A 21,598-nucleotide genomic window follows, 5' to 3' on the forward strand; every position below is an offset into this window, starting at 1 on the left:
CCACTCCTGGGAAGGTTCACCACTGTTGCAATTTCCTCCATTTGTAGATAACGGCTCTCACTGTGGTTCTCTGGAGTCCCGGATCCTCAGCAATGGCTCTGTAACCCTTTCCAAATGGTAGATTTCAGTGATTTGTTTCGTGTCTGTGTTTGAACCTCTGTAGAACGTGGCATCATGTGCTGCTGTTTGAGACCTTCAAGCTGCTTTGCGCTGCCAGACAGGCTCGGTTTAAGTGATGTTTAGAGAAGATGGTTTTTAGCTGCTCTGTAAACTCAGCAATTCACACTGAACAGAACAAAGAACGAGTTCTACTTCTAAAGAATCTGCAGCTTCAACCCACCTACAGTCCACAAATAGCAGGCAGAGCCCACAGGAGCTGTTTTATAACACCTCACAGCAGAGCAGCAACATGACTGCTGGTCAGAAAGCGATTCACACCGTCAGCTCTCGATGAAACTCCTCATTTACACTCACTGTTAGGACGACACAGAAAACCAGAACTACCCACCAAAATTACAAATTCATAACCACAACATTAAACATTAGAAGATTATTAGTACAGAAGATTACAGAAGATTGTTATGAGTCAGGAAAGTAGTTTGAGAATGTAAATATTACAGTGTGGAGAAAGAAGTTCTCTGAGATTTACTACGTTCCAGGTTTGGAAAAGAGAAGAAAAACAATCTTTCCATTTTTATTGTAGGGACATTTTCAGCTGGGACTGAACTCATGATCTCTTGGTTTTAGTTCTCAGGCTGCTAAGCTGCTGCTGTGTGTCACAGCCCAAGCTGGTAAACAGTGCAGTATGTTAATGAGCCAGTGATCCAGTGAAGATCCCAGCCTGGCAGCTCTGATGTGATTGACTCATGATCTGATTTTCTCTTCCTGTCTCACCACAGGATCTTCCTCTGTTCTGAGATGAGTCCGTGTGCAGCGGCGAGTCAGCGGAGAGATCAGCGACTAACATGGTGTTCCAAGTTCAGAGATGTTTGCTATTGCTAGTGCATCGGCCACAAGGCCAAGCACTGCCCGCTCCACCGCCCACTGCACTATCTATTTCACTGCCCAGTTCTGTCCACCCACTGCCCTCAGGTGACCAGACACAACCCATGCCATGGAAAGCTCCTCCTTCTCCTGGGAGAACAGCTCGGCGGGGTTCAGGACGCTGTGGATGACGGTGGCTCCTGTGGGTCAGGATGTGGAGCAGGTTGGGGTGCAGGGCCTTGGGGTGCCTCTGCAGGTCTTCTTCTGCCTGGCCATGGCCTGCGTTCTCTTGCTGGCCTTTCTGGGGAACGTGGTGGTGTGTGTGATGGTTTACCGTCGCGCTGCCATGCGCTCCGCCATCAACATCCTGCTGGCCAGCCTGGCCTTTGCGGACATGATGCTGGCGCTGCTCAACATGCCCTTCGCTCTGGTCACCACGGTCACCACGCGCTGGGTGTTTGGAGCTGCGTTCTGCCGGCTGTCAGCCATGTTCTTCTGGCTCTTTCTGATGGAGGGCGTGGCCGTGTTGCTAATCATCAGTGTGGATCGCTTCCTGATCATCGTGCAGAGGCAGGACCGGCTCAGTCCGAAACGGGCGAAGGCCCTAATCGTCGTGTCTTGGATGCTGTCCCTCTGCCTGGCCTTCCCGCTGTCCGTCGGATACCCGGCCTTGCAGGTTCCGCCCCGCGCCCCCCAGTGCGTGTTTGGGTACACAGGCGAGCCTGGATACCACTCCTACGTGGTGCTGATCATGTTGGTGTTCTTCTTCGTCCCATTCACCGTGATGCTGTACACATTTGTGGGCATCCTGAGCACCATCCGGCGTAACTCTCGGCAGATCCACTCCAGCTCCGACTCCATCTGCCTCGGCCAGGCCGGAAAGCTAGGCCTTGCGGGCCTGCGCCGGCCCTTCCACATCCACATTGACTTGAGCTTCAAAACGCGTGCCTTCACCACCATCCTCATCCTCTTTTCCGTCTTCACCGTGTGCTGGGCTCCGTTTGCCGCCTACAGCCTGGTGGCCACCTTCAGCAGCTCCTTCTACTCCAGCAGGAGCTTCTTCGAGATCAGCACTTGGCTGCTGTGGCTCTGCTACCTCAAATCGGCCCTGAATCCACTCATCTACTACTGGCGGATAAAGAAGTTCCGCGACGCCTGTGTAGACCTCATGCCCAAGTACTGCAAACTCCTGCCTGAGCTGTCCGGTCACACTCGGAGGAGGATCCGCCCCAGTACTGTTTACGCGTGTGGGGAACATCGGTCTGTGGTGTAGAACCAAAACGCTATTTCTGGGCCTTTGTTTTTTCATTGAAACACTGACAAAAGAACAGATTCCTCCAGTTTTCCCTTTTTTTCTTCAAATGTAGTCAGTCAGCTGAGACAGGTTTGGTGTCTGAAGTTTGCTTCTTTAGTTTCAGCACTGGAGCTACGAGGCTAATGTAGCTAACGAGTAATGGAAGCTTATACACCACCAACTAGCATGGTGCTAACTGCAGGCCTGAATCATCACTCACCTCCGAGCGTGTGGAGATCATTGATGTCTGTTTTGAGAAGATATCCAGCCTGATTGACTACATTTGAGGTGGATGGTGGGTTGGTGCGGTGATCTGGGGAAATCTGAGTTTTTGTTTGAACTGTTGCTTTAAGGTGGGAAATGATGAGCTGTAATGTTTACCTCTCTGAGAAGTGCATTGTGTGTGATTAGTTTACAGAGATTGTTTGTATCTGACTCTCAAAACAGTTTTATGTTGTGGTTAATAAAATGTGCTGTTGCTGCTTTAACTGGTGAAAATGTGCAATTTATAGTGTTAGTCCTTTATTTTCAACTCAAATAAAAACATTTGTTATGTTGGTAAATCGTTTCATGTATTTAACAGTGTCTGAGTTTTTAGCCTTTTGTTTATTGTTGACAGTTTTCTGAAATAATTTCTTAAAGAGGATTTTTTTCTTAAATGAAGCTTTTCTGCAGATGATCTGTTTAACCAACCTGGATGACTGAAACTCTTCTGACACGGAAGGTGTGTTTTTTGATTTATTTTTGTTTTGTTATACAGAAATTTACAGACTCAGATGTCTTTACAGTGGTGGTGATAGGAACCAGGGGTCGCCATGACTACAACACAGATATAGACATTTTATTTACTATCCAGAACCACCAGTGAACCTACACGAGTCTTCTGAGTTTATATGGAATGTTGATGATGGAAAATAGTGGAAAATCTGAAATAATAAGTTTTCTTTGGGGACTATTTTGCCTCACAGCGCCCTGCATGTATCCCTCCACCATGAATGGAGTTGAAGTTCTCCAAACTATCATAAAACAGTGTCTCAGTCATCAGGCAGTGAATTCATAACCATTTCATGTAGGAACTTTCTGTGAGGGAGCTTTTAGAGGGGGACGTCTGGTTCCTATCACCACCACTATGAACAGTTCTGACTCGGTAAGTTTCTCTAGAACAGAGCGTTTCACACCAAACCGCTCTGAACCTCTCTTTACTGTTTAATTATGGAGAAATTTAGAATAAATCAATGGAGATTCCCTTTAAGTGTCTGACTGAAGGATCTCTGCTTCAGTGCAGATGCCCTGCAGGTTCATTAAGATGTTTTGAGGAGGGTTAATGAGTCTCTGAGGAGGAAGCGGTCAGATGCGTTCTCTCTCAGACTCTGAGGAATCGGCCTGCAGTGGATTCTCTCACCATCTCTGACACGCAAAGTCTTTACCTGCTGTCTAAACCAACTTAGAATGAGTTAAATTCATAGTTCCATTCCACCTTAAACGGTGCAGAGGTTACAAGGTTCTGGCGAATAGGAAGCAGACAGGCCTGATAACGTGGGTTCTGTCTGAGAACTAAACATCTCTTCGGTCCGTGTTTATAAATAACTGTGTTCTCTGATGTTCTACATCAGAGCTGTGAGATCATCATTATTCCTCCTGCGCGGTTTAATGAGGAACCTGAGGAGCTCAGAGAAAAACACCGTTACTTAGCAACACACACTATAGAGTGAAGGTGTGTTTGAGGTTCAGGTTCATTATGGACAGAAGTCTGAGATGTTCCTCAGGGCCGATGATGTCACTTCCTCCATTTTAGCAAACAGCATGCCCACATTTCAAGGGCTGGCTGTTACAAATGACTCGTACATACACACACAAACACACACGCACACTCACTGAGCTCCACAGTTTAGAAGCAGAATAACTGAAAGAGTCTCTCCATGTTTTCTGTGTTTTACTGAAGGTGTTCAGAAGTTCAGTATCTGCAGATCTGAGATCATAAACAGACAGACGTTCTGTAAGCGGTTCTTTAAGGTTCTTCAGATGCATTATTTAAAAGAAAAAAGAAAATTTCAGGAATCACCAAAAAGTCTCCGCTGAAGCTGAACAGAAACTAAGATTTTTACAGATTTTTCACTCACAAACTTTCTGAACCGTTAAAATGTTTATCGTTAAAAAAAAAACAAAAAAAAAAACGCTTGAACACAACAGACTGTTAGAACATAAATCACATGGTTGTTTTTATTCGTGTTTGACTCCAGTTCCCACAATCCTCAGCGTCGGTTCACGTGAGCTCTGTGAAACATGTTTGAATTTCTGGTTTTTCAGTTTTTGACAATTTTTTTCAGGGTTTGTTTTGAAATGAATCAGTGAGGAAATCAGCCATAATCACTTTAATTACAATAAACACACAATGTGTAATTATGAAACGTCTTCGGTTCTAATTGGTTTATAACAAAGCGGCTCTAAACGAAACATACAGTTGGCGTGTTTCCGGCGCTGCGGTCACTCCTCCACGGTGGACGTTCTTCTCGGATTCAGGACGAGCTCTTTGATGTTTCCGCTCAGGCTGCTCAGCTCTTTGTGTACAGACTCCGGTTCGTCTGGACTGTCTCCGCCTCCTGGCTCCACCCTCTCTGCCTTTTTCCCCTGACTGTGACTCTGCACCAGCCGCTTCACCACCAAACCCTGAAACTGCAGCAGCAGCTTATACTGATCCTGGATCAGGACAAACACACAGAGTCCATCAGACGAGACGTGTTTGGGTTAAAGCGACAGTTCAGCCCCACACCACCCTCCATGCCCCCCCCAGGACCCCCACCACACATATCTAGACTCTATCAGCTGAGACGTGTTCAGTGTCTGAAACTTCTTTACTTTTAGCGCTGAAGCCACAAGGCTGAAGTAGCTAACAGGCAATGGAAGCTTATGTACACCAATTAGCATCATCAATATGTGTTTGACAGTTTGTCTCTCCGCTTTATTTAAATGTTCTGCTCCACCTTAAAAAGCGCCTCAGGTGGCAGAACTGCTGCAGCATTTAAGGTGGGAGAGAAAATCGGAATAAGAAGGCGGTGAGCAGGAGGCTAACTTCAGCTTCGTGACTTAAACCGTGTCGAGGTGTTAACAGTCTTGACCGTGGGGTTTCTGGACTAAAGCCCGGCTAGTTGGTGGAGTGTTAGTTTTCAAGCACCGACCCAGCCAGACTGAGAATCTGGCCTAAATCAGGGTAAAAGTTGCGCGGTGTAACACCAGCTTTAGCTACGTAAAGAAGCAAACTTTAGACACCAAAAGCGTCTCATCTACATCTGTATTAAGACTCATGATCCAAACGCTAATTTATCGCTTTAACATACAGGTCAGAGGTCGTGTACCTCAGGCAGTTTGGGCTGCAGGGCGCTGATGATGTTGGGGACGCAGCGTCCGGGAGCGTGCAGCACGCAGTGTGTGATGTTCTGGAACAGGAGGACGCTGGTCAGGTGCAGAACCAGAGCTGGATCCTCCGCTTCACTAAGCTGCTCCAGTAAAGCCTGTTTGTGGAGCAGAAGCGCCTGCCTGCGGAGCCGGGCCGAGAGGGTTAATCACATCGGTCTGATCACACCGAGTCACCGCAGCTCGAACTGAGTCACCGATACAGCAGAGCTGAAACAAACTACCTTAACAAACTATCACACTAATTATGTTGCACCTCGAAAACGGAGACGTGGCTTATTATTTAAATATTTAAATAATATACAGGTTTGTTTATTTATTATCTGGTTTATTATCTATTGATTATCCTGTGTATTCTTGTCCTTTGGTTATAATTTTTAAGCATTTATGTTTTCTGAAAAGTTCAGATCTTCACCTCTCTTTTTTCTTATCGCCTTTCTTCAGCAAGAGGCCACATTCTTCAGCAGCTGCTTCCAAACTGGACAGGAAGTCCTCAATGCTCTGAGAGAGAGAGAGAGAGAGAGAAAGAGAGAGACAGACAGACAAAGAGGAAGAGAGAGAGAGAGAGAGAGAAACAGAAAGAGGGGGGGATGAGAGACAGAGAGCGAGAGAGAGAGAGAGAGAGAGAGAGAGAGAGAGAGAGAGAGAGAGAGAGAGAGAGAGAGATTAACTCAGACCTACACTCTCCTCACTCTAACCTCTCAAACTCAGAGCAGAACTAAACCCACTTTTCCGTTCAGGCTGTTGTGCAGTTTCATCAGAGGAGTTTTCGTTTCGTCAGGCAGCTTCGCCAGAATCTTCATCCTCACCTGCAAACACAGTTCAGGTTTACTGATGATCTGATTCACTGATCAGTTACACAGTGGACAAAAAACACAGGGTCAGTTTTGAGATTTTGAATCTCGGTCAGATGATCACAATGTTGGCTAAGATGACCCCAGTGAACACCACTGGTGTTGTAACCATGGCGATGGGGGTGCTGACCTCAGCAGTGATGGAGCTGGGGTTCTCCGTGGCCATCATGAGGTCAGCTGACAGGAAGTTGATGAGGATGTTGGCCAGGTCTGTGCAGACGGTCCGCAAGAGGTGTTTCATCAGCAGCAGCTGAGTGTCATCTGCACACACACACGGTGCATCCAGAGGTCTCAGAGCGCACGCTTACAATGACTCTCTGTTACCATGACAACAGAGAAGGTGCATGTTTAAAGGTCAAACATGTTGTGTCACAGCTAACACCCTGGTTACCATAACAACTGAACACAGCGGGTATCGGTTTATAGACCTTTTATAGCGGACAGTTCGGAGATTATTTTCTCGTGTTTAATTAAAACTCTGACGTGTCGTTTTCTGTTTATTATCAGTCAGAAAAACGTCAGAAAAACAAGTCATGAAATGTGACAAATTAGCAAAGCGCGGCTAATCGGTTACGCAGAGTGATGGCTGGGTTATTTGTTGACGTTCTTTTCTACATTCATCTCAAAGAGCAGCAATACGTGACATGCAGCAATGTAAACGTTGTAATGGTGACATCATCCATTTTCAGTGGATGCTAATTAAAGAAGATTTTTGAGAGTTAAACTGTTAATTCAAGATCATTGAAATGACGACTGAACTGAACGTTTTCTCCAAAATCACGACGCATCACATCAGAACCGCCCACGCTCTCCAGACTCCACATGGATGTGATTTTGCGTGATTTAGAAAAACAGCGTTGAGTCACCTGAGAAGAGTTTGGTTCCTTTCTCAAACAGGCGGACGTTGTTGTACAGGTTGTTTATCTCTTCCTGAACATCCTTAACATTCTGCTTTCGGTTCCCTCCAGAACTAGACGAGCTGGATGAGAGAAAAGCCGAGCGGACCACTTCCTGGTACTTCCGGGTCAGCGGCCTGCAGGTGAACATCGTGCATATTTATTTATTATAATTTAACAACTACATGTTTATTAAGTATAAATGTGTTAATCTGGGAACATACAAACTCTTCCAGCTTTCCCTGAATTAAACTCCAAACAGTACCAGTACAGTTCTGAAACACTAGAAACACCACTCTGCATAGCTTTAGTGGGAGTGGGCGGGGCTAAACTGCTGTAGACTCAATGGGCGTGGCTAAACTGTTCTAAGTGGAGTGGGCAGGGCTTAACTGTTCTAAGCAGAGTGGGCAGGGCTTAACTGTTCTAAGCAGAGTGGGCGGTGCTAAACAGCTGTAGGCTGTATGAGCGGGGCTAAACTGTTCTAAGCGGAGTGGGCAGGGCTTAACTGTTCTAAGCGGAGTGGGTGGAGCCAAACTGTTCTAAGCGGAGTGGGTGGGGCTAAACTGTGTGTACCTCAGTAGTTCCTGAGCGAGCTGTTCGAGTGTGTCGTCGGGACAGTCCATCACTTTTCTCTCCAAAACATCCAGAATCTCCTCCACAGACAAAAACAGAACCTCAGACTGTTTACTGACCCCTAAACACACACACACACACACACACACACACACACACACACATTAAATCAGTGATCTTAGTGTTCCATTAGATGTGTTTACAGTTTGTGTTTACTGTGTGTAGTAATTATGGAAAAGACTGAATAAAATACAGGCTGATTAGAGAGTTTGGAGTCTTCTTGAAAAGGTAATATAGGGAAGCAGACTATGGACTGTATGCACTGGACTCTCTAATGGGGAAAGAGTTTCTGGGCTCACAGAAGGGAGCTGTACCAGATGACAGTTTAAGTTACAGCTAAGGTCACTCTTGTACATATGCGAGAGTTGTATGAGATGGTCCTATGGAGAGCTGTGCAAGAGGACCCTGTACGGAGGGAACAGCCTGGTAAGAGTCAGACTAGAGTGGGTTTTAAAAAAAGACATCATGCGCATTTGGGTTTAAATGCTACCAAAAAAGGTGTAAAGTTTAGACATGATGGGGACTAAAATGGTATGGAATTGTGTAACTGGGGTGGGGATATTACCTCATCACCCCAGAGAGGAGTAAAGAGGGATGTTTTGAGATGATATTCGCAGTGTGGTTGACTGGGAACCATCTTGCCATTTGATGCTCAATAAATCGAAGGCCTTTTCCTTCCTTCCACAAGAACTCAGCTGAAATATTTTTCATTTCTTTTTATCCTTTTTCATTGATATTCTTTGATTCTTTAAATTCTTTTTGAAGACATTAGATTACAGACATTTATTAGAGAAAACAGTATATATAATATTAGAGTTACATATAAATGTCCAGACGCTGGGCAAAAGAGAGAGAGAGCGCTTGGCTGCAACAGTCATTGCTGTGTAGTGTGTGTAGTGTATACTGTGTGTAGTGTTTACTGTGTGTGGTGTGTACTGTGTGTGGTGTGTGTAGTGTTTACTGTGTGCAGTGTTTACTCTGTGTGGTGTATGTAGTGTTTACTGTGTGTGGTGTATGTAGTGTTTACTGTGTGTGGTGTTTACTGGGTGCGGTGTTTGTGATGTTTACTGTGTGTGGTGTGTAGTGTTTACTGTGTGCGGTGCTTACTGTGTGTAGTGTGTGGCGTTTACTGTATGTAGTGTTTACTGTGGGTGGTGTTAACTGTGTGTGGTGTTTACTATGTGTAGTGTTCACTGTGTGTAGCGTGTGCAGTGTTTACTGTGTGTGGTGTTTATTGTGTGTGGTGTGTACTGTGTATGGTCTGTGTGTAGTATTTACTGTGTGTAGCGTGTGCAGTGTTTACTGTGTGCGGTGTTTACTGTGTGTAGTGTGTGGTGTTACTGTGTGTAGCGTGTGCGGTGTTTACTGTTTGCTGTGTTTAGCGTGTGCAGTGTTTACAGTGTGTGGTTTTTACTGTTTACTGTGTGGTTTTTACTGTGTGTGGTGTGTGTAGTGTTTACTGTGTGTGGTGTTACTGTGTGTGGTGTGTGTAGTGTTTACTGTGTGTGGTGTGTGTGGTGTTACTGTGTGAGGTGTCCGTCTCCTCGTCACTCTCTTCGTCTCTTCGGTTCTTCTTTTTGGTTTTTCTGATTCGGATCTCTCGAGCATTTCCTCCTCCACCGGCTCTCATGCTGCCACTGCCCTCTGCGTGCACACACACACACACACACACACACACACACACACACACACACAGACACACAGACACAGACACACACACACAGACACAGACACAGACACACACAGACACACACACACACAGACACAGACACACACACACACAGACACAGACACAGACACAGACACACAGACACAGACACAGACACACACACAGACACACACACACACACACACACAGACACACACACACACACAGACACACAGACACACACACACAGACACACACAGACACACACACAGACACACACACACACACACACACACACACACACACACACACACACAGACACAGACACACAGACACAGACACAGACACAGACACACACAGACACACACAGACACACACACACACACAGACACACACACACAGACACACAGACACACAGACACACACAGACACACACACAGACACACACACACAGACACACACACACACATACACACACACATACACAGAGACACACACACACATACACACACACATACACAGAGACACACACACACATACACAGACACACACATACACAGAGACACACACACACACACAGACAGACACACACACACACACACAGACACACACACACACACACACAGACACACACACACACACACACAGACACACACACACACACACACACACACGTCAGTGTCACTGATAAACTGGGAGTGGGAGCGGCTCTGAGGTCAGAAACTGACCGCTGATGAAAGACGAATTACACAAACTGAACTTTAGCAGATCCTACAGTCTGTAACTGAAGTCCTGCATCGCAGAGCATATAAAAGAGAAGTTTCTGATAAAGTAAATGTTCTAGATAACGTTATTATGCCTTTAAAGCACATAGAGAAGAATATAATTATGATTGAGTTACTGATCAGCAGAGCCTTTTCAGAGATTTAATCACCTGAAGCTTTTTTCCTGCGTTCCTCTCGTTTGTCTTTCTTAGACGAGGTGCTGTTTTCCAGCAGTGCTGAAGCTCTTAGATCCTCCTCAGTGATCAAGAACACTGGGTTATTCTTCACCTCCTGCACACACCCACACACACACACACACACACACACACACACACACATACACACACACATACATACACACATACATACACACACACACACAGACACACGCAGAGGGACACACACACCCACGCGCACACACACAGACACACGCAGAGGGACACACACACACACACGTTACTCAGGGTTTGGGTGGCGTCTATAGTCGGTCTCTTTGAAGAACCTACAGAAATCCCACCTTCTGTGCCTTCAGCTGCATGATGTCATCAAACAGCGCCACGCAGTCAATGATGAACTTCTCACTGACGGCGGCGCTGCCGAGGATTCTTGCAGTGGACTGAGCGCCCAGCGTACGCAGAACCTGACCAATCAGCAGCTCCGAATCCTCCTCCGACAGGCAGCTGGGCAACACCGGCTGAGAGGGGGGGAGTTACAGGAAGGGGTGGGGCTACTGTTAAACACATCTAGAGCAATCACACTTTATTAAAAAAAATAATAATTATAAAATAATAAAAATTCATCAACATTGTGATGAACCGGTCACTGAGAAGGAAAAATAACATTAACGACACATTTACATTTTATCTTACAAAGGCAAACTATTTTTTTTGTTTAATAAGTAAATAATTATAACTAGTTGGGTGGGGCTATGACGGTGCAGTGAGAGTGGGCGGGGATGTGACGGTGCAGTGAGAGTGGGCGGGGATGTGATGGTGCAGTGAGAGTGGGTGGGGATGTGACGGTGCAGTGAGAGTGGGTGGGGCTCTGACGGTGCAGTGAGAGTGGGCGGGGATGTGACGGTGCAGTGAGAGTGGGCGGGGATGTGATGGTGCAGTGAGAGTGGGCGGGGCTATGACGGTGCAGTGAGAGTGGGCGGGGATGTGACGGTGCAGTGAGAGTGGGTGGGGCTGTGACGGTGCAGTGAGAGTGGGCGGGGATGTGACGGTGCAGTGAGAGTGGGCGGGGATGTGACGGTGCAGTGAGAGTGGGCGGGGATGTGACGGTGCAGTGAGAGTGGGCGGGGATGTGATGGTGCAGTGAGAGTGGGTGGGGCTCTGACGGTGCAGTGAGAGTGGGCGGGGCTATGACGGTGCAGTGAGAGTGGGCGGGGCTGTGACGATGCAATGAGAGTGGGCGGGGCTATGACGGTGCAGTGAGAGTGGGTGGGGCTCTGACGGTGCAGTGAGAGTGGGTGGGGCTATGACGGTGCAGTGAGAGTGGGCGGGGATGTGACGGTGCAGTGAGAGTGGGCGGGGCTGTGCCGGCGCAGTGCGCGAGTAGTATGAATCGTAAATAGTGTGAACAGTAAATAGTGGAAACTGTGAATAATGAGAACAGCCTGAATAGTGAAGTGTTAACAGTAAAAACAGTCTGAATAGCAAATAGTTAATGTAGTATGAACAGTGAAAACAGAGTTAACAGTTTATGAAAAGTGACTAGTGTGAATAGTGTACAGTGTAAACAGTGTGAATAGTGGATAATGTGAATAGTGACTAAAGTCATATCACGTTTATTGTCACATCACATTTTCACAGGTGCAAAGGCGAGTGAAAATCTTATGTGCGTAGCCCCTTGTAGTACTTAAACACAGAAATGAATAAATAGTAAATAAAAACATATATACATATTAAACTCTGAACATATACGTTAATATACACCAGTATTGCACCTTTTTCAGAGTGAATGATGAACAGTGTGAAACGTCAATAATGTGAATAGTAAAGTGTGAATGGTGAAAACAGTGATTACTCAATATTGTGAATGGTGAACAGTGAACAGTGAATAGTGATCATTGTGAATACTGAATTCTGAACAGTGTAAAAAGTGATCAGTGTGAATAACGTGAAAAGTCAACAATGTGAACAGTAAATAAATACTGAATAGTGATCCGTGTGAATAGTTTGAATAGTGAACAGTGAGAACAGTGTGAACAGTGTAAAGGTACCTGCAGGTCGACCCAGGTGTGCGAACTGACCGCCTCCTCCACCGATGCCTCCAGCTGAGCGATGATCTCCGGACCGACACACGCAGCCTTCAGAAACAGCAGCTTACTGGACTTAAAACGTTTCTTAATGTAGCTCACCGGGTCAGGAATTCCCAAACGGGACAGCGCCTCGAACTCTGCACCCACACACACACAGACACACACACAACCACACACACAACCACATACATACATTCACAACCACACACACACACACACACACACACACAACCACATACATACATTCACAACCACACACACACACACACACAACCACATACATACATTCACAACCACACACACACACACACACACAAACCACATACATACATTCACAACCACACACACACATACACACACACACACACACACACACACACACACAACCACATACAACCAGATACACACACATTATTATTATATATATGGTGTGTGTGTGCTAGTGTGTTGAGGTTAAAGGTGAAGTCTGCTGGAGGTAAAAGGTCAGAGGTGATGTTTTTACCCAGGTATCCATTCTGTTTGAGGAAGGAGTCGATCCAGGCGTTTTGTGTTTTTGAGTAAATTTCTGGAATGTAAACAGCTTTATCCTGCCGACCCCCGACTACAGCCCCCTTCAACCGGCCGGTGTTCACCAACTCCTCCAGAACCGCTGAACAAACAAACGAAGTGTAAAGACCCTCAGAGCTGCAGGTTCTTACGGGCTGTGTTCTGTGTTCTTATCACGTAATCTTAAATTGACTGATTGATGTCCCACCTGAGTACTAATATTATCTGAGTATTAACATCACTCTGTATGTTTGTTTAACACAAACATTTATTTTCATTCCATCAAAACATGACTAAAAAAGAGTTTATATCACATAATTTATCATTAGACTCTTCGTTCAGTCACGTGAGTACAGATCACCACAGACCACAAAGTATACAGTCAACTGTATGCGCATCACTTTAGACCAATCAGAAATCATTTAATGCTGCCTGTTTAGTGATCCTGCTAATTACAATATTCATATCTGAAATAATAACAGTGTTTTAATTTGATATGTGACAACAGTAAAAAATTAATCATTTTTATTGGACACTGCAGTGGAACCCAATCCTGGTCCTGGAGAACCTGCACACTGGAGCAGATTCAGGAACCTTTGGCTACAGGATCTGAACTTTAACTGTACATTATCACCAGATACTCACAGTATAACAGATTCTCCTGAAAGCCGTAAAGAGTGATCAGAGTGCTGACTGGTGTAGGCCTAAAACAAACAAACAAACCAACGTGTAGTGCTTGTTAGTGTAATTCAGTTCATAAACAAATTGCAGAGTTGTCAGAACTTTACAAACATTTTACAACAGATTAAAGGCAAATAAAGTTAGCTTTAAATTTTAAAATGTACTTTTTCACTGAATATATAAACATCTGACCTGGTGAGGGCGCTGAAGAGCCCCCGTATTCGGGCTGTGTGTCGGCTGATGAAAGCCTGAGTGAAGATCACACCTCGTTTAAACTCGTCCACCTGACCATCAATCACTCGCCCAACTCGCCCATACAGCTCCTGAGAGAGAGAGAGAGAGAGAGAGAGAGAGATTATTATAATTATTATAATTAACATCATTATGGTCGTAATAAGCGAAGCTCTGTACTTTGTATTATTGAGGAGCTTCTACTCCAAATATTACAGCACCGTGTTTTGAGCTGCAGCTACTGAAAAACTGACTTTCAGAAAAAACTTAAAGTAATAATTAATAAAGATTATTATTCACTGACGACAGCTAACGTTAGCATCATTAGCAGCGATGCTAACACAGTCTAATTTGTGACATCATTCCCTGATAGCAGTGATACAGGGTAGAAACACAGTGAGCGTCAATTCACCTCGGTTAAAAACTCTCCTGGCAGGTCGTAGGTTTTACAGAGTTCTGCGATGTTGATCTGACCCACTTCCTGCAGTTTATCATTCACTTCTTCTGCAAGCTGGTCCAGATACTTCCTGCAGGAGACGATTTAAAAACACGTTCACATACAGATTTACCTGCATGATGACATGAAACAGATTCAAAACGCTGTTCAGCAACCCACTAAATAAACAAACACACAAACAAACAAACAAACTGCGGCTCTAAGTAACCCCCCCCCCGCTCGTCTACGAGCGACTCTAGTGTAAAGCCCCCTCACTCGTCTATGAGTTGTCCCAGAATCAGGCGAGTTCCTCGGTCCTGTTTGGAAACGTCGTTTGCTTGTTTCTCTATGTGAACCAGGTCAACATTAATAATCTGTCAGAAAAATCACAAACAGAATCAGAAAAGAAGCTGCTTACAATCTTCAAACTGACACTCAAATAGATCAAAATAATCACAACATCCGAATAAAAACTGACCTTCTGGAGTTCCACAATGTTGATCCTCCCTTTAAACGAAGAACACAACGTTAATGTCAGACTTGCTGAACATTGAAAGCCTTTTTTAAACAGCTGTTTAGACCCAGTGAGTCTGATTTCTAAGAGAGAACTGCAAAAGCACCGTCACTCTTTCAGTTCCACTTAGTCCCTGAGAACACTAAGAACCCTTGACTGGAGGATCTCAGAGGCCTAGCATTGAAATACAGAGTCAACAACTAAAATATATAATCCACTCCATCGATCCAGGCACCGCCTGACTGGGTCTCGTACCTATACGGCTTATTTCCCTCCAAATATCTTTATTTTAGTTGGGAACAGAACTGACCGTAAAACTTATCATTTACACTTTTAAGCACAACTAATTTAAATTAATTTATTTTAATGATTTAATTCAATTAAAATTTAATTAAAGATACACATTCAATAACGATTTTTAGAAAAAATATTAAACAGTGCGAGAATCCTCGGACCCGCACGAGACAAACTCGGGGCAACGTGCACAACGTGCTACCTGCTGGTGTGAATGCAGGGTTCGATGTGATTCATTACAGGTTCTTTTATCAAAAGGTAGGAAAGAATCGGTTATCAAGACCCCCCCGACTCCCCCCGTCCCCCTGTTTACCTCCATGTGTGTAGAGCTCGTCTCTGATCTCGCGGCTGATTTGAGGGGGGGTGATGTACTCTTTACCATCCAGAGTGTGAACCACGTCCAGCTTCTTCTCCAGAACCAGGTTCGCTACGATTTCAATACAGTTCCTCTCAGAGAGCCTGAAACACACACACACACAAACACACACACAGCACATACACAACACACACACAGCACATACACACACACACACACAGCACATACACACACACACACACACACACACACAGCACATACACACACCATACACAATACAAACACACCACACACACACACACACACACACACACACACCCTAATAAAGGTATCTGTTGTCATTCAGGGTCTGTACAGGCAAATAAAGGTCTACCAATAAAAAGGATAATCCCCCAAATTCAGTCAGTCAGCTGGGACAACTTTTCTTCTTCTCTGAGCTAGGAACAGAAAATGCTGATCTGCCCCAAAAATCTCAAATGACAAATTCTGCGTACAAAACCTCATCATTACTGGACTGAACACTCACAACCTATATACAAACTACACAATCGAACAATATACCATAAAGCATAACATGGTATATTATTACACATGAATATTTATTTAAATGTGTCAGGAGACAATATTTTCATCAATTTCATAGTTTAATGCTTTTACTGCAGAGCTTGTATTTAGAGTTTAGTTCTGCAGCCACTACAAAAATGTCCACTTTATTAAGACGTGTGAAAAAAACTAAAAACCTTATATTGTATAACATGAAGCTCCGACATGAGTAATATTTCCTGTCGTATACTCTGTGTATGATGCTGTATGGGGTATTGATGCATGGCTGAAATATATGTCCCATATTTTAAAAAATGGCCAATTTCATATGAACTAAAATGTGTCACATTAAGGCTGAACAATTTGGGGAAAATATCTAATTGTGATTTTTCTGACTAATATTGCAAATTAAATTTAAATTATGATTATTTTATATAAATTGAGATTCAGGCCTGTTTTTTTGCCACAAAGACCAAAATATCCACTTTTTCTGCTGAGGCTTGACCCCTGAGCGCAGCGCCAGTCTGCCAGTTAGTTGTAGTTGTGATGAGACAACACATGAAGGTTTGGTTGCCTCTGATAGGTCTAGTTTATCTACAGGCAGTTCAGAAGCTCTGAGTTATAAAGTTCGAAGTCTTAAAGTTAAAACTAAAGACAGCGTTTTGATAATGTAGAGCTGTAAAAACTGACATCACTGCTTTACTGCACTCAAATTGTGATTTCAATATTAAAACAATTAATCTTCCGGCTCTGTGTCACATATATGACCAATGGGTTGGATACAAGACAAATTAATCTATGATAATATGTCACATATCTGAAACCCGATTATCAGATTCCTGTATGGATTATTAAATAATATAACGTTATATTGTAGTGTAATAATCATCACTAGCAGCACTGATGCAGAACGTGCAGAAAAGAACATCTGAATTACGGAATTTTCCGTTCCACCTTAAATGCTCCAGCAGTTACATTCTGGTACCTCGGCATTTAAGGTGGAACGGAAAATTCGAATGAGAAGGCGAATCAGAAACCAACTTGGGCTTCGAAGCTAAAGCTAACAGTAGCCGTAAGCGCACAGTTCACACTTCTGTTTATTAATAATCTGCTGCAGTAAAACAGCCCATTAGAAACCAGTTAACCCAGTTAAACTCTGATGATCTGCGTGTTTTTTTCTCACCGCTGCGCTGAATCTGCGAACTGCGCTCTCTGAAAGTCGGCGGCGAGTCTCCTGATCTCCTCCCAGTCCGCCATCAGTGCAGCTCCGGCGGGTTAAACTGAGAAAGGTGCTTCTGTGGGACAGCTGTGCAGGTCCGGCCGTGCTGGGCTTGTCCGGCTTTGCTGGGTCCAGTTTAACGAGCCCAAGCCCGAACCTAACACTCACTGTAACGCTAAACTCGGGCGCGTCCTGATATGTGCTCTAGTGGTCTAACTACAACTAGTGTTCTAGCTTTACTCCGTTGTTCTAGCTTTAACTCCGTCGTTCTAGCCCTGAATCTAATTCTAGCGCTCAAACTGTGCCTTCAGTGCTCTAAACGGAACCGTCACTGGACCGCGAGGGCAGTTCAGGATCTGCGCTAGTTAAGCAGCAGTGCGCAGCGCGGATTGGAACGCGCCCCGTCACCAGCCCCCACGTCAGCGTTCGGAGCGCGCAGTACGGCGAGCCGGCAGGGACACAAATCCCCAACCCTGGATTTCTGCCCACATTTTCCTGCGCAGTAATAAATAAATTTAAAATGAAAAACGCTCAGCATGTATTTAAACCCTGTTCTGTTCTTTAATATGAGCCACAGCTCACAAATACAGCAGCTTTATTGATTTATTTGTTTTTTTTTTTAAATATAGGAGTTTGTTTTTTATTCTTATCGTTAGTAATTCTGATAAATGTAGTAAATATGTCAACAAATATGCTGCATCTGAAACAGAAATAGTGCATTTAATTTCAAATGTAATTATTATATTTAAATCAAATTATAAATTGAATAATAAATGTAAAATAAGTATAACACAAATTAAACAGTGCTTTTGTTTTCTATAATCACCTCAATAACACACCAGGGCACAAATATTATATTAAAATAAATAAATAGATAAATAAAGACTGCAGATTTTACTTTAATATAATATAATTTTAACATTAAAACATTATAAGTATAACATTCCTACATAACAGAATTCTTCATACAATTATTTAATTCTGTAGATTGATCTTTTTTATTAGTGAAAGAAATTTAAAATAGTAAATAAATAAATACACAAAAAGGAACACAAATGATGCAGAAAAAAAATCTGTAAAATTCTAAAAGTGTTTAAATTCAGTAAAATACCATTAAAACATGTTTTCTTTGAGTAAAAACACTTAAAATAAAAAAAAATAAAAAACATTTAAAAACTTTCAGAATCAGAACTTCCTGATTCAGAGCACTAATAAAACTTCATTAATCAAACAAAGAAAACTATTTTCTTCTCTTTTGTTTTAATTAAATCAATTTGTTCAATGTAACTGGATGATCGAATAAGATCTGAACTATTTGCTTTGAAGGTTGCCATGGTTACAGGCTGATGTGTGTGTTAATCCCAAAACCAGGTGTCAAGGTGATTAAAGGTTTTGAACTCTTTGTGATTTTTTAGGTATTCGCAGGTGCGACAGGTGTGTTCGGCCCAGAAATGGGACATTTTCACGGTAAAATCTCGCCTCCAGACGAAGTAACGCAAGTAGAGTTCGTTAGTTTTGTCCAGCAGCTGCAGGTGGTCAGCCAGATCTTTCGGGGACAGAAAATCGTCAACATGAATGAAAGCGTCTCCGGGTACGAAGTTCTCGTAGTTTTTCCGGGACGTGCCCAGGGCGATTGGCACGGAGCCAAAAGCTAAAGCTCTAAACAGTTTCTCGGTGATGTAATCTCTGTGGGCGGAGTTTTCGAAGGCCAGGTAGAATTTACAGCTGGCTATAGTGGAGGATAAATCTTCACTGGAGACTGAGTGACCGAAGGCGTGACCGAGCGCGTGGACGCGGACGTGTTTACGCAGCTCACTGTAATATCTCACCCGCGCGTGATTCGGGTTCCAGTTACTGACTATCCAGCACACCAGCTCGGTTTTATTCGCTAAAATAAACTCTTCCTCTTCCTGTTTGAAGATGACGGAGCCATACGGAACGTAGATATCGGCGTCGGCGCGGTAACTCAGCGTCACATTGAAGAGCTTCTCCAGCCCGGGAATTCTGGGTGAATGTGAGGGCGACTCCAGGTTCATCCAGATCCACTTCTGGTGGGCGGGGCGGGGGAGACGGGGCAGGTTAGATAAATCTGGGCTGATGTCACGGTGGTGGATGACCACTCCGGCCGAGCGGTTAAACAGCTCACGGTCCGCCGTTAATAAACAGCCCTCAATTCTGAACAAACTGCTGCAGACGTCCAGCTCAAACGACTGACCGAACGGCCACAGCCACACCAGAACCACTGTCAGCTGCGGGTTCAACTCCGCCTGCTCAGGGTTTAGCCCCACCCTTTTAGGGATTAACTCCACCTGTTCAGGGTTTAAATCTGCCTGTTCATCATTTAGCTCTGCCCGTTCAGGGTTCAGCTCTGCCTGCTCTGGGTTTAACTCCGCCCGTTCAGGGTTTAAATTAGCCTGTTCACCATTTAGCTCCACCCTTTTAGGGATTAACTCCACCTGTTCAGTGTTGAACTCTACCCATTCAGGGTTTAAATTTGCCTGTTCACGGTTTGGCTCCGCCCTTTTAGAGTTTGACTCCGCCTGTTCAGTGTTTAGTTCCGCCCTTTTATAGTTTAAATCTGCCTGTTCAGGGTTTGGCTCCGCCCTTTTAGAGTTAAACTCCGCCTGTTCAGGGTGTAGCTCTGCCCTTTTAGGAAGTAACTCCATCTGTTCAGTGTTTAACTCCACATGCTCTTGGTTTCGCCCTGCCTGCTTTGGCCCTAATCGGTCTGTGATTGGCCCCGCCTTCTTTGGGTTAGGCCCCTCCCAGTCTGTGTTTAGCCCTGCCTGGTCTTGGTTTAGTCCCCTGGAGGTCTTAACCTGAGAAGAGTAGATACATATTTTTTTTTTGCATTTTCAAAAACATCCAACATTTTTTTTTCCAATTTCCTGTCATCATGTCCAATTCCACCTACTTACTTGGTCTCCTCCAATCACACAGTGCTGCCAGCACTAGAAGAGTGAAGGCCAGCATGTTCTTCCTCAAAGTCATATGAAGTTCCATGGCATCATTTTGAGTTGTTTCTAACTCAACATGCTTGGAGGAGAACGCTAACTGCTAATTCTGTTGCATTAGCTAACAAATGCTCACTTTGATAAGCAGCACACTGAGGTGATGGGGAGGAGGACCAGAGTTCCCACCCAGAGAGAGTGGAGAGTGGGGCATGCAGGAGCGACAACAACCAGCACTATATGATCAGTTTGTTGACGGAAGGAATCTGGAATTACCTCATTAATAAGATCGTTAAAGCTTTGGGCAGTTTGAGAGTGAATGGTCGGTTTCAGGTACATGAAGAAGATGATGATGGAACCGCCCAGTATGAACACAATGACCATTTGGGGGCGCTGGACCATCAAGAGTGTTGCTAATGCTAACAGCATTCTGCAAGGAAGCTAATGGCATTCTGTGATCTGTCATGATAACAATCAGCACAAAAACATTACAGTCAGTTTCCCATAAACACAATCTGCAGATTTAATCTATCTTCTCAACGATATTTTCCTTTATATAAAAAATACAACATTAATATTAATATACCTTAATGTAACAACAGATCTGTAAGGCTTTCCTACAGCTAAAAAAAAGTTGGTTCTCACCTGGAGTTTAAAGTTGGTCTTAAAGCTCAGCTGGATCAGAGACCACCTGTATGTGGCTGATCCTTTAATCTGTCAGTCTGAACGAGTTCCTGTTTCTGCATCTCAGAGAGAAACTGATCACAGGAAGTTCTGCATAAATAATTCATTATTTAAATCACTCCAAATCGATGACACATAAACATCCATCAAAGAATCACTGAACTACTGTTAATATTTTCAGTTTTTATTCACTTACCGAGCAGGAAATCACTGAAGAAATTCCAAAAAAATAGAAAGAGAATCGTTTCATTCTGTCTAAATGTCCTTCACACTGCAGTTTAGCAGGAGTATTATTATTACTATTATTATTGTTATTATTCTTACTACTGTACAGCGGTCTGTTAGAAAGCGTTACAGTGGTACAGCCATCCTTGTTTTGTGAATGAGATCTCTGTGTGTGTGTGTGCATGCACTCTTCAGGGAATGTACTGAGTGT

General features: G+C 44.1%; 3 protein-coding genes across 4 annotated transcripts in view; 1 reads left to right on the plus strand and 2 right to left on the minus strand.

Moving 5' to 3' along the window:
* Nucleotides 1-2,578, plus strand: part of gpr63 (G protein-coupled receptor 63) — an 8,805-nt gene extending 6,227 nt beyond the window's left edge. Inside the window, exon 3 of the mRNA XM_036582559.1 lies at nt 900-2,578. Within this exon, the coding sequence (XP_036438452.1) occupies nt 1,115-2,257 (1,143 nt within the window). The 5' untranslated portion in view covers nt 900-1,114 and the 3' untranslated portion in view covers nt 2,258-2,578. The remainder of the gene's footprint in view (nt 1-899) is intronic.
* Nucleotides 2,579-4,196: 1,618 nt separating this feature from the next.
* ufl1 (UFM1-specific ligase 1) lies at nt 4,197-17,922 on the minus strand. 2 transcript variants are annotated; one of them, XM_036582561.1, is made up of 19 exons: nt 17,492-17,922; nt 15,763-15,908; nt 15,120-15,148; nt 14,918-15,015; nt 14,618-14,732; nt 14,167-14,297; nt 13,939-13,997; nt 13,250-13,396; nt 12,709-12,884; nt 11,002-11,178; nt 10,655-10,775; nt 9,597-9,716; nt 8,013-8,133; nt 7,410-7,576; nt 6,674-6,804; nt 6,418-6,498; nt 6,105-6,190; nt 5,632-5,812; nt 4,197-4,975 (listed from the first exon to the last, which is right to left on the minus strand). In XM_036582561.1, the coding sequence occupies exons 1-19, from the start codon at nt 17,563-17,565 to the stop codon at nt 4,763-4,765; spliced, it is 2,373 nt and encodes a 790-aa protein (XP_036438454.1). In that variant the 5' UTR covers nt 17,566-17,922; the 3' UTR covers nt 4,197-4,762. The 2 variants fall into 2 exon arrangements, with proteins under 2 accessions (XP_036438454.1, XP_036438453.1); XM_036582560.1 differs by lacking the exon at nt 17,492-17,922 and having other exon boundaries at nt 15,763-16,015.
* An 894-nt stretch (nt 17,923-18,816) lies between these two features.
* Nucleotides 18,817-20,880, minus strand: LOC118816337 (4-galactosyl-N-acetylglucosaminide 3-alpha-L-fucosyltransferase 9-like). Its single transcript, XM_036582859.1, has 2 exons — nt 20,755-20,880; nt 18,817-20,346 (listed from the first exon to the last, which is right to left on the minus strand). The coding sequence occupies exons 1-2, from the start codon at nt 20,878-20,880 to the stop codon at nt 18,883-18,885; spliced, it is 1,590 nt and encodes a 529-aa protein (XP_036438752.1). The 3' UTR covers nt 18,817-18,882.
* Nucleotides 20,881-21,598: the final 718 nt, after the last annotated feature.

The sequence above is a fragment of the Colossoma macropomum genome, unplaced genomic scaffold, assembly GCF_904425465.1.
Source record: "Colossoma macropomum unplaced genomic scaffold, Colossoma_macropomum, whole genome shotgun sequence".
NCBI lineage: Eukaryota > Metazoa > Chordata > Actinopteri > Characiformes > Serrasalmidae > Colossoma > Colossoma macropomum.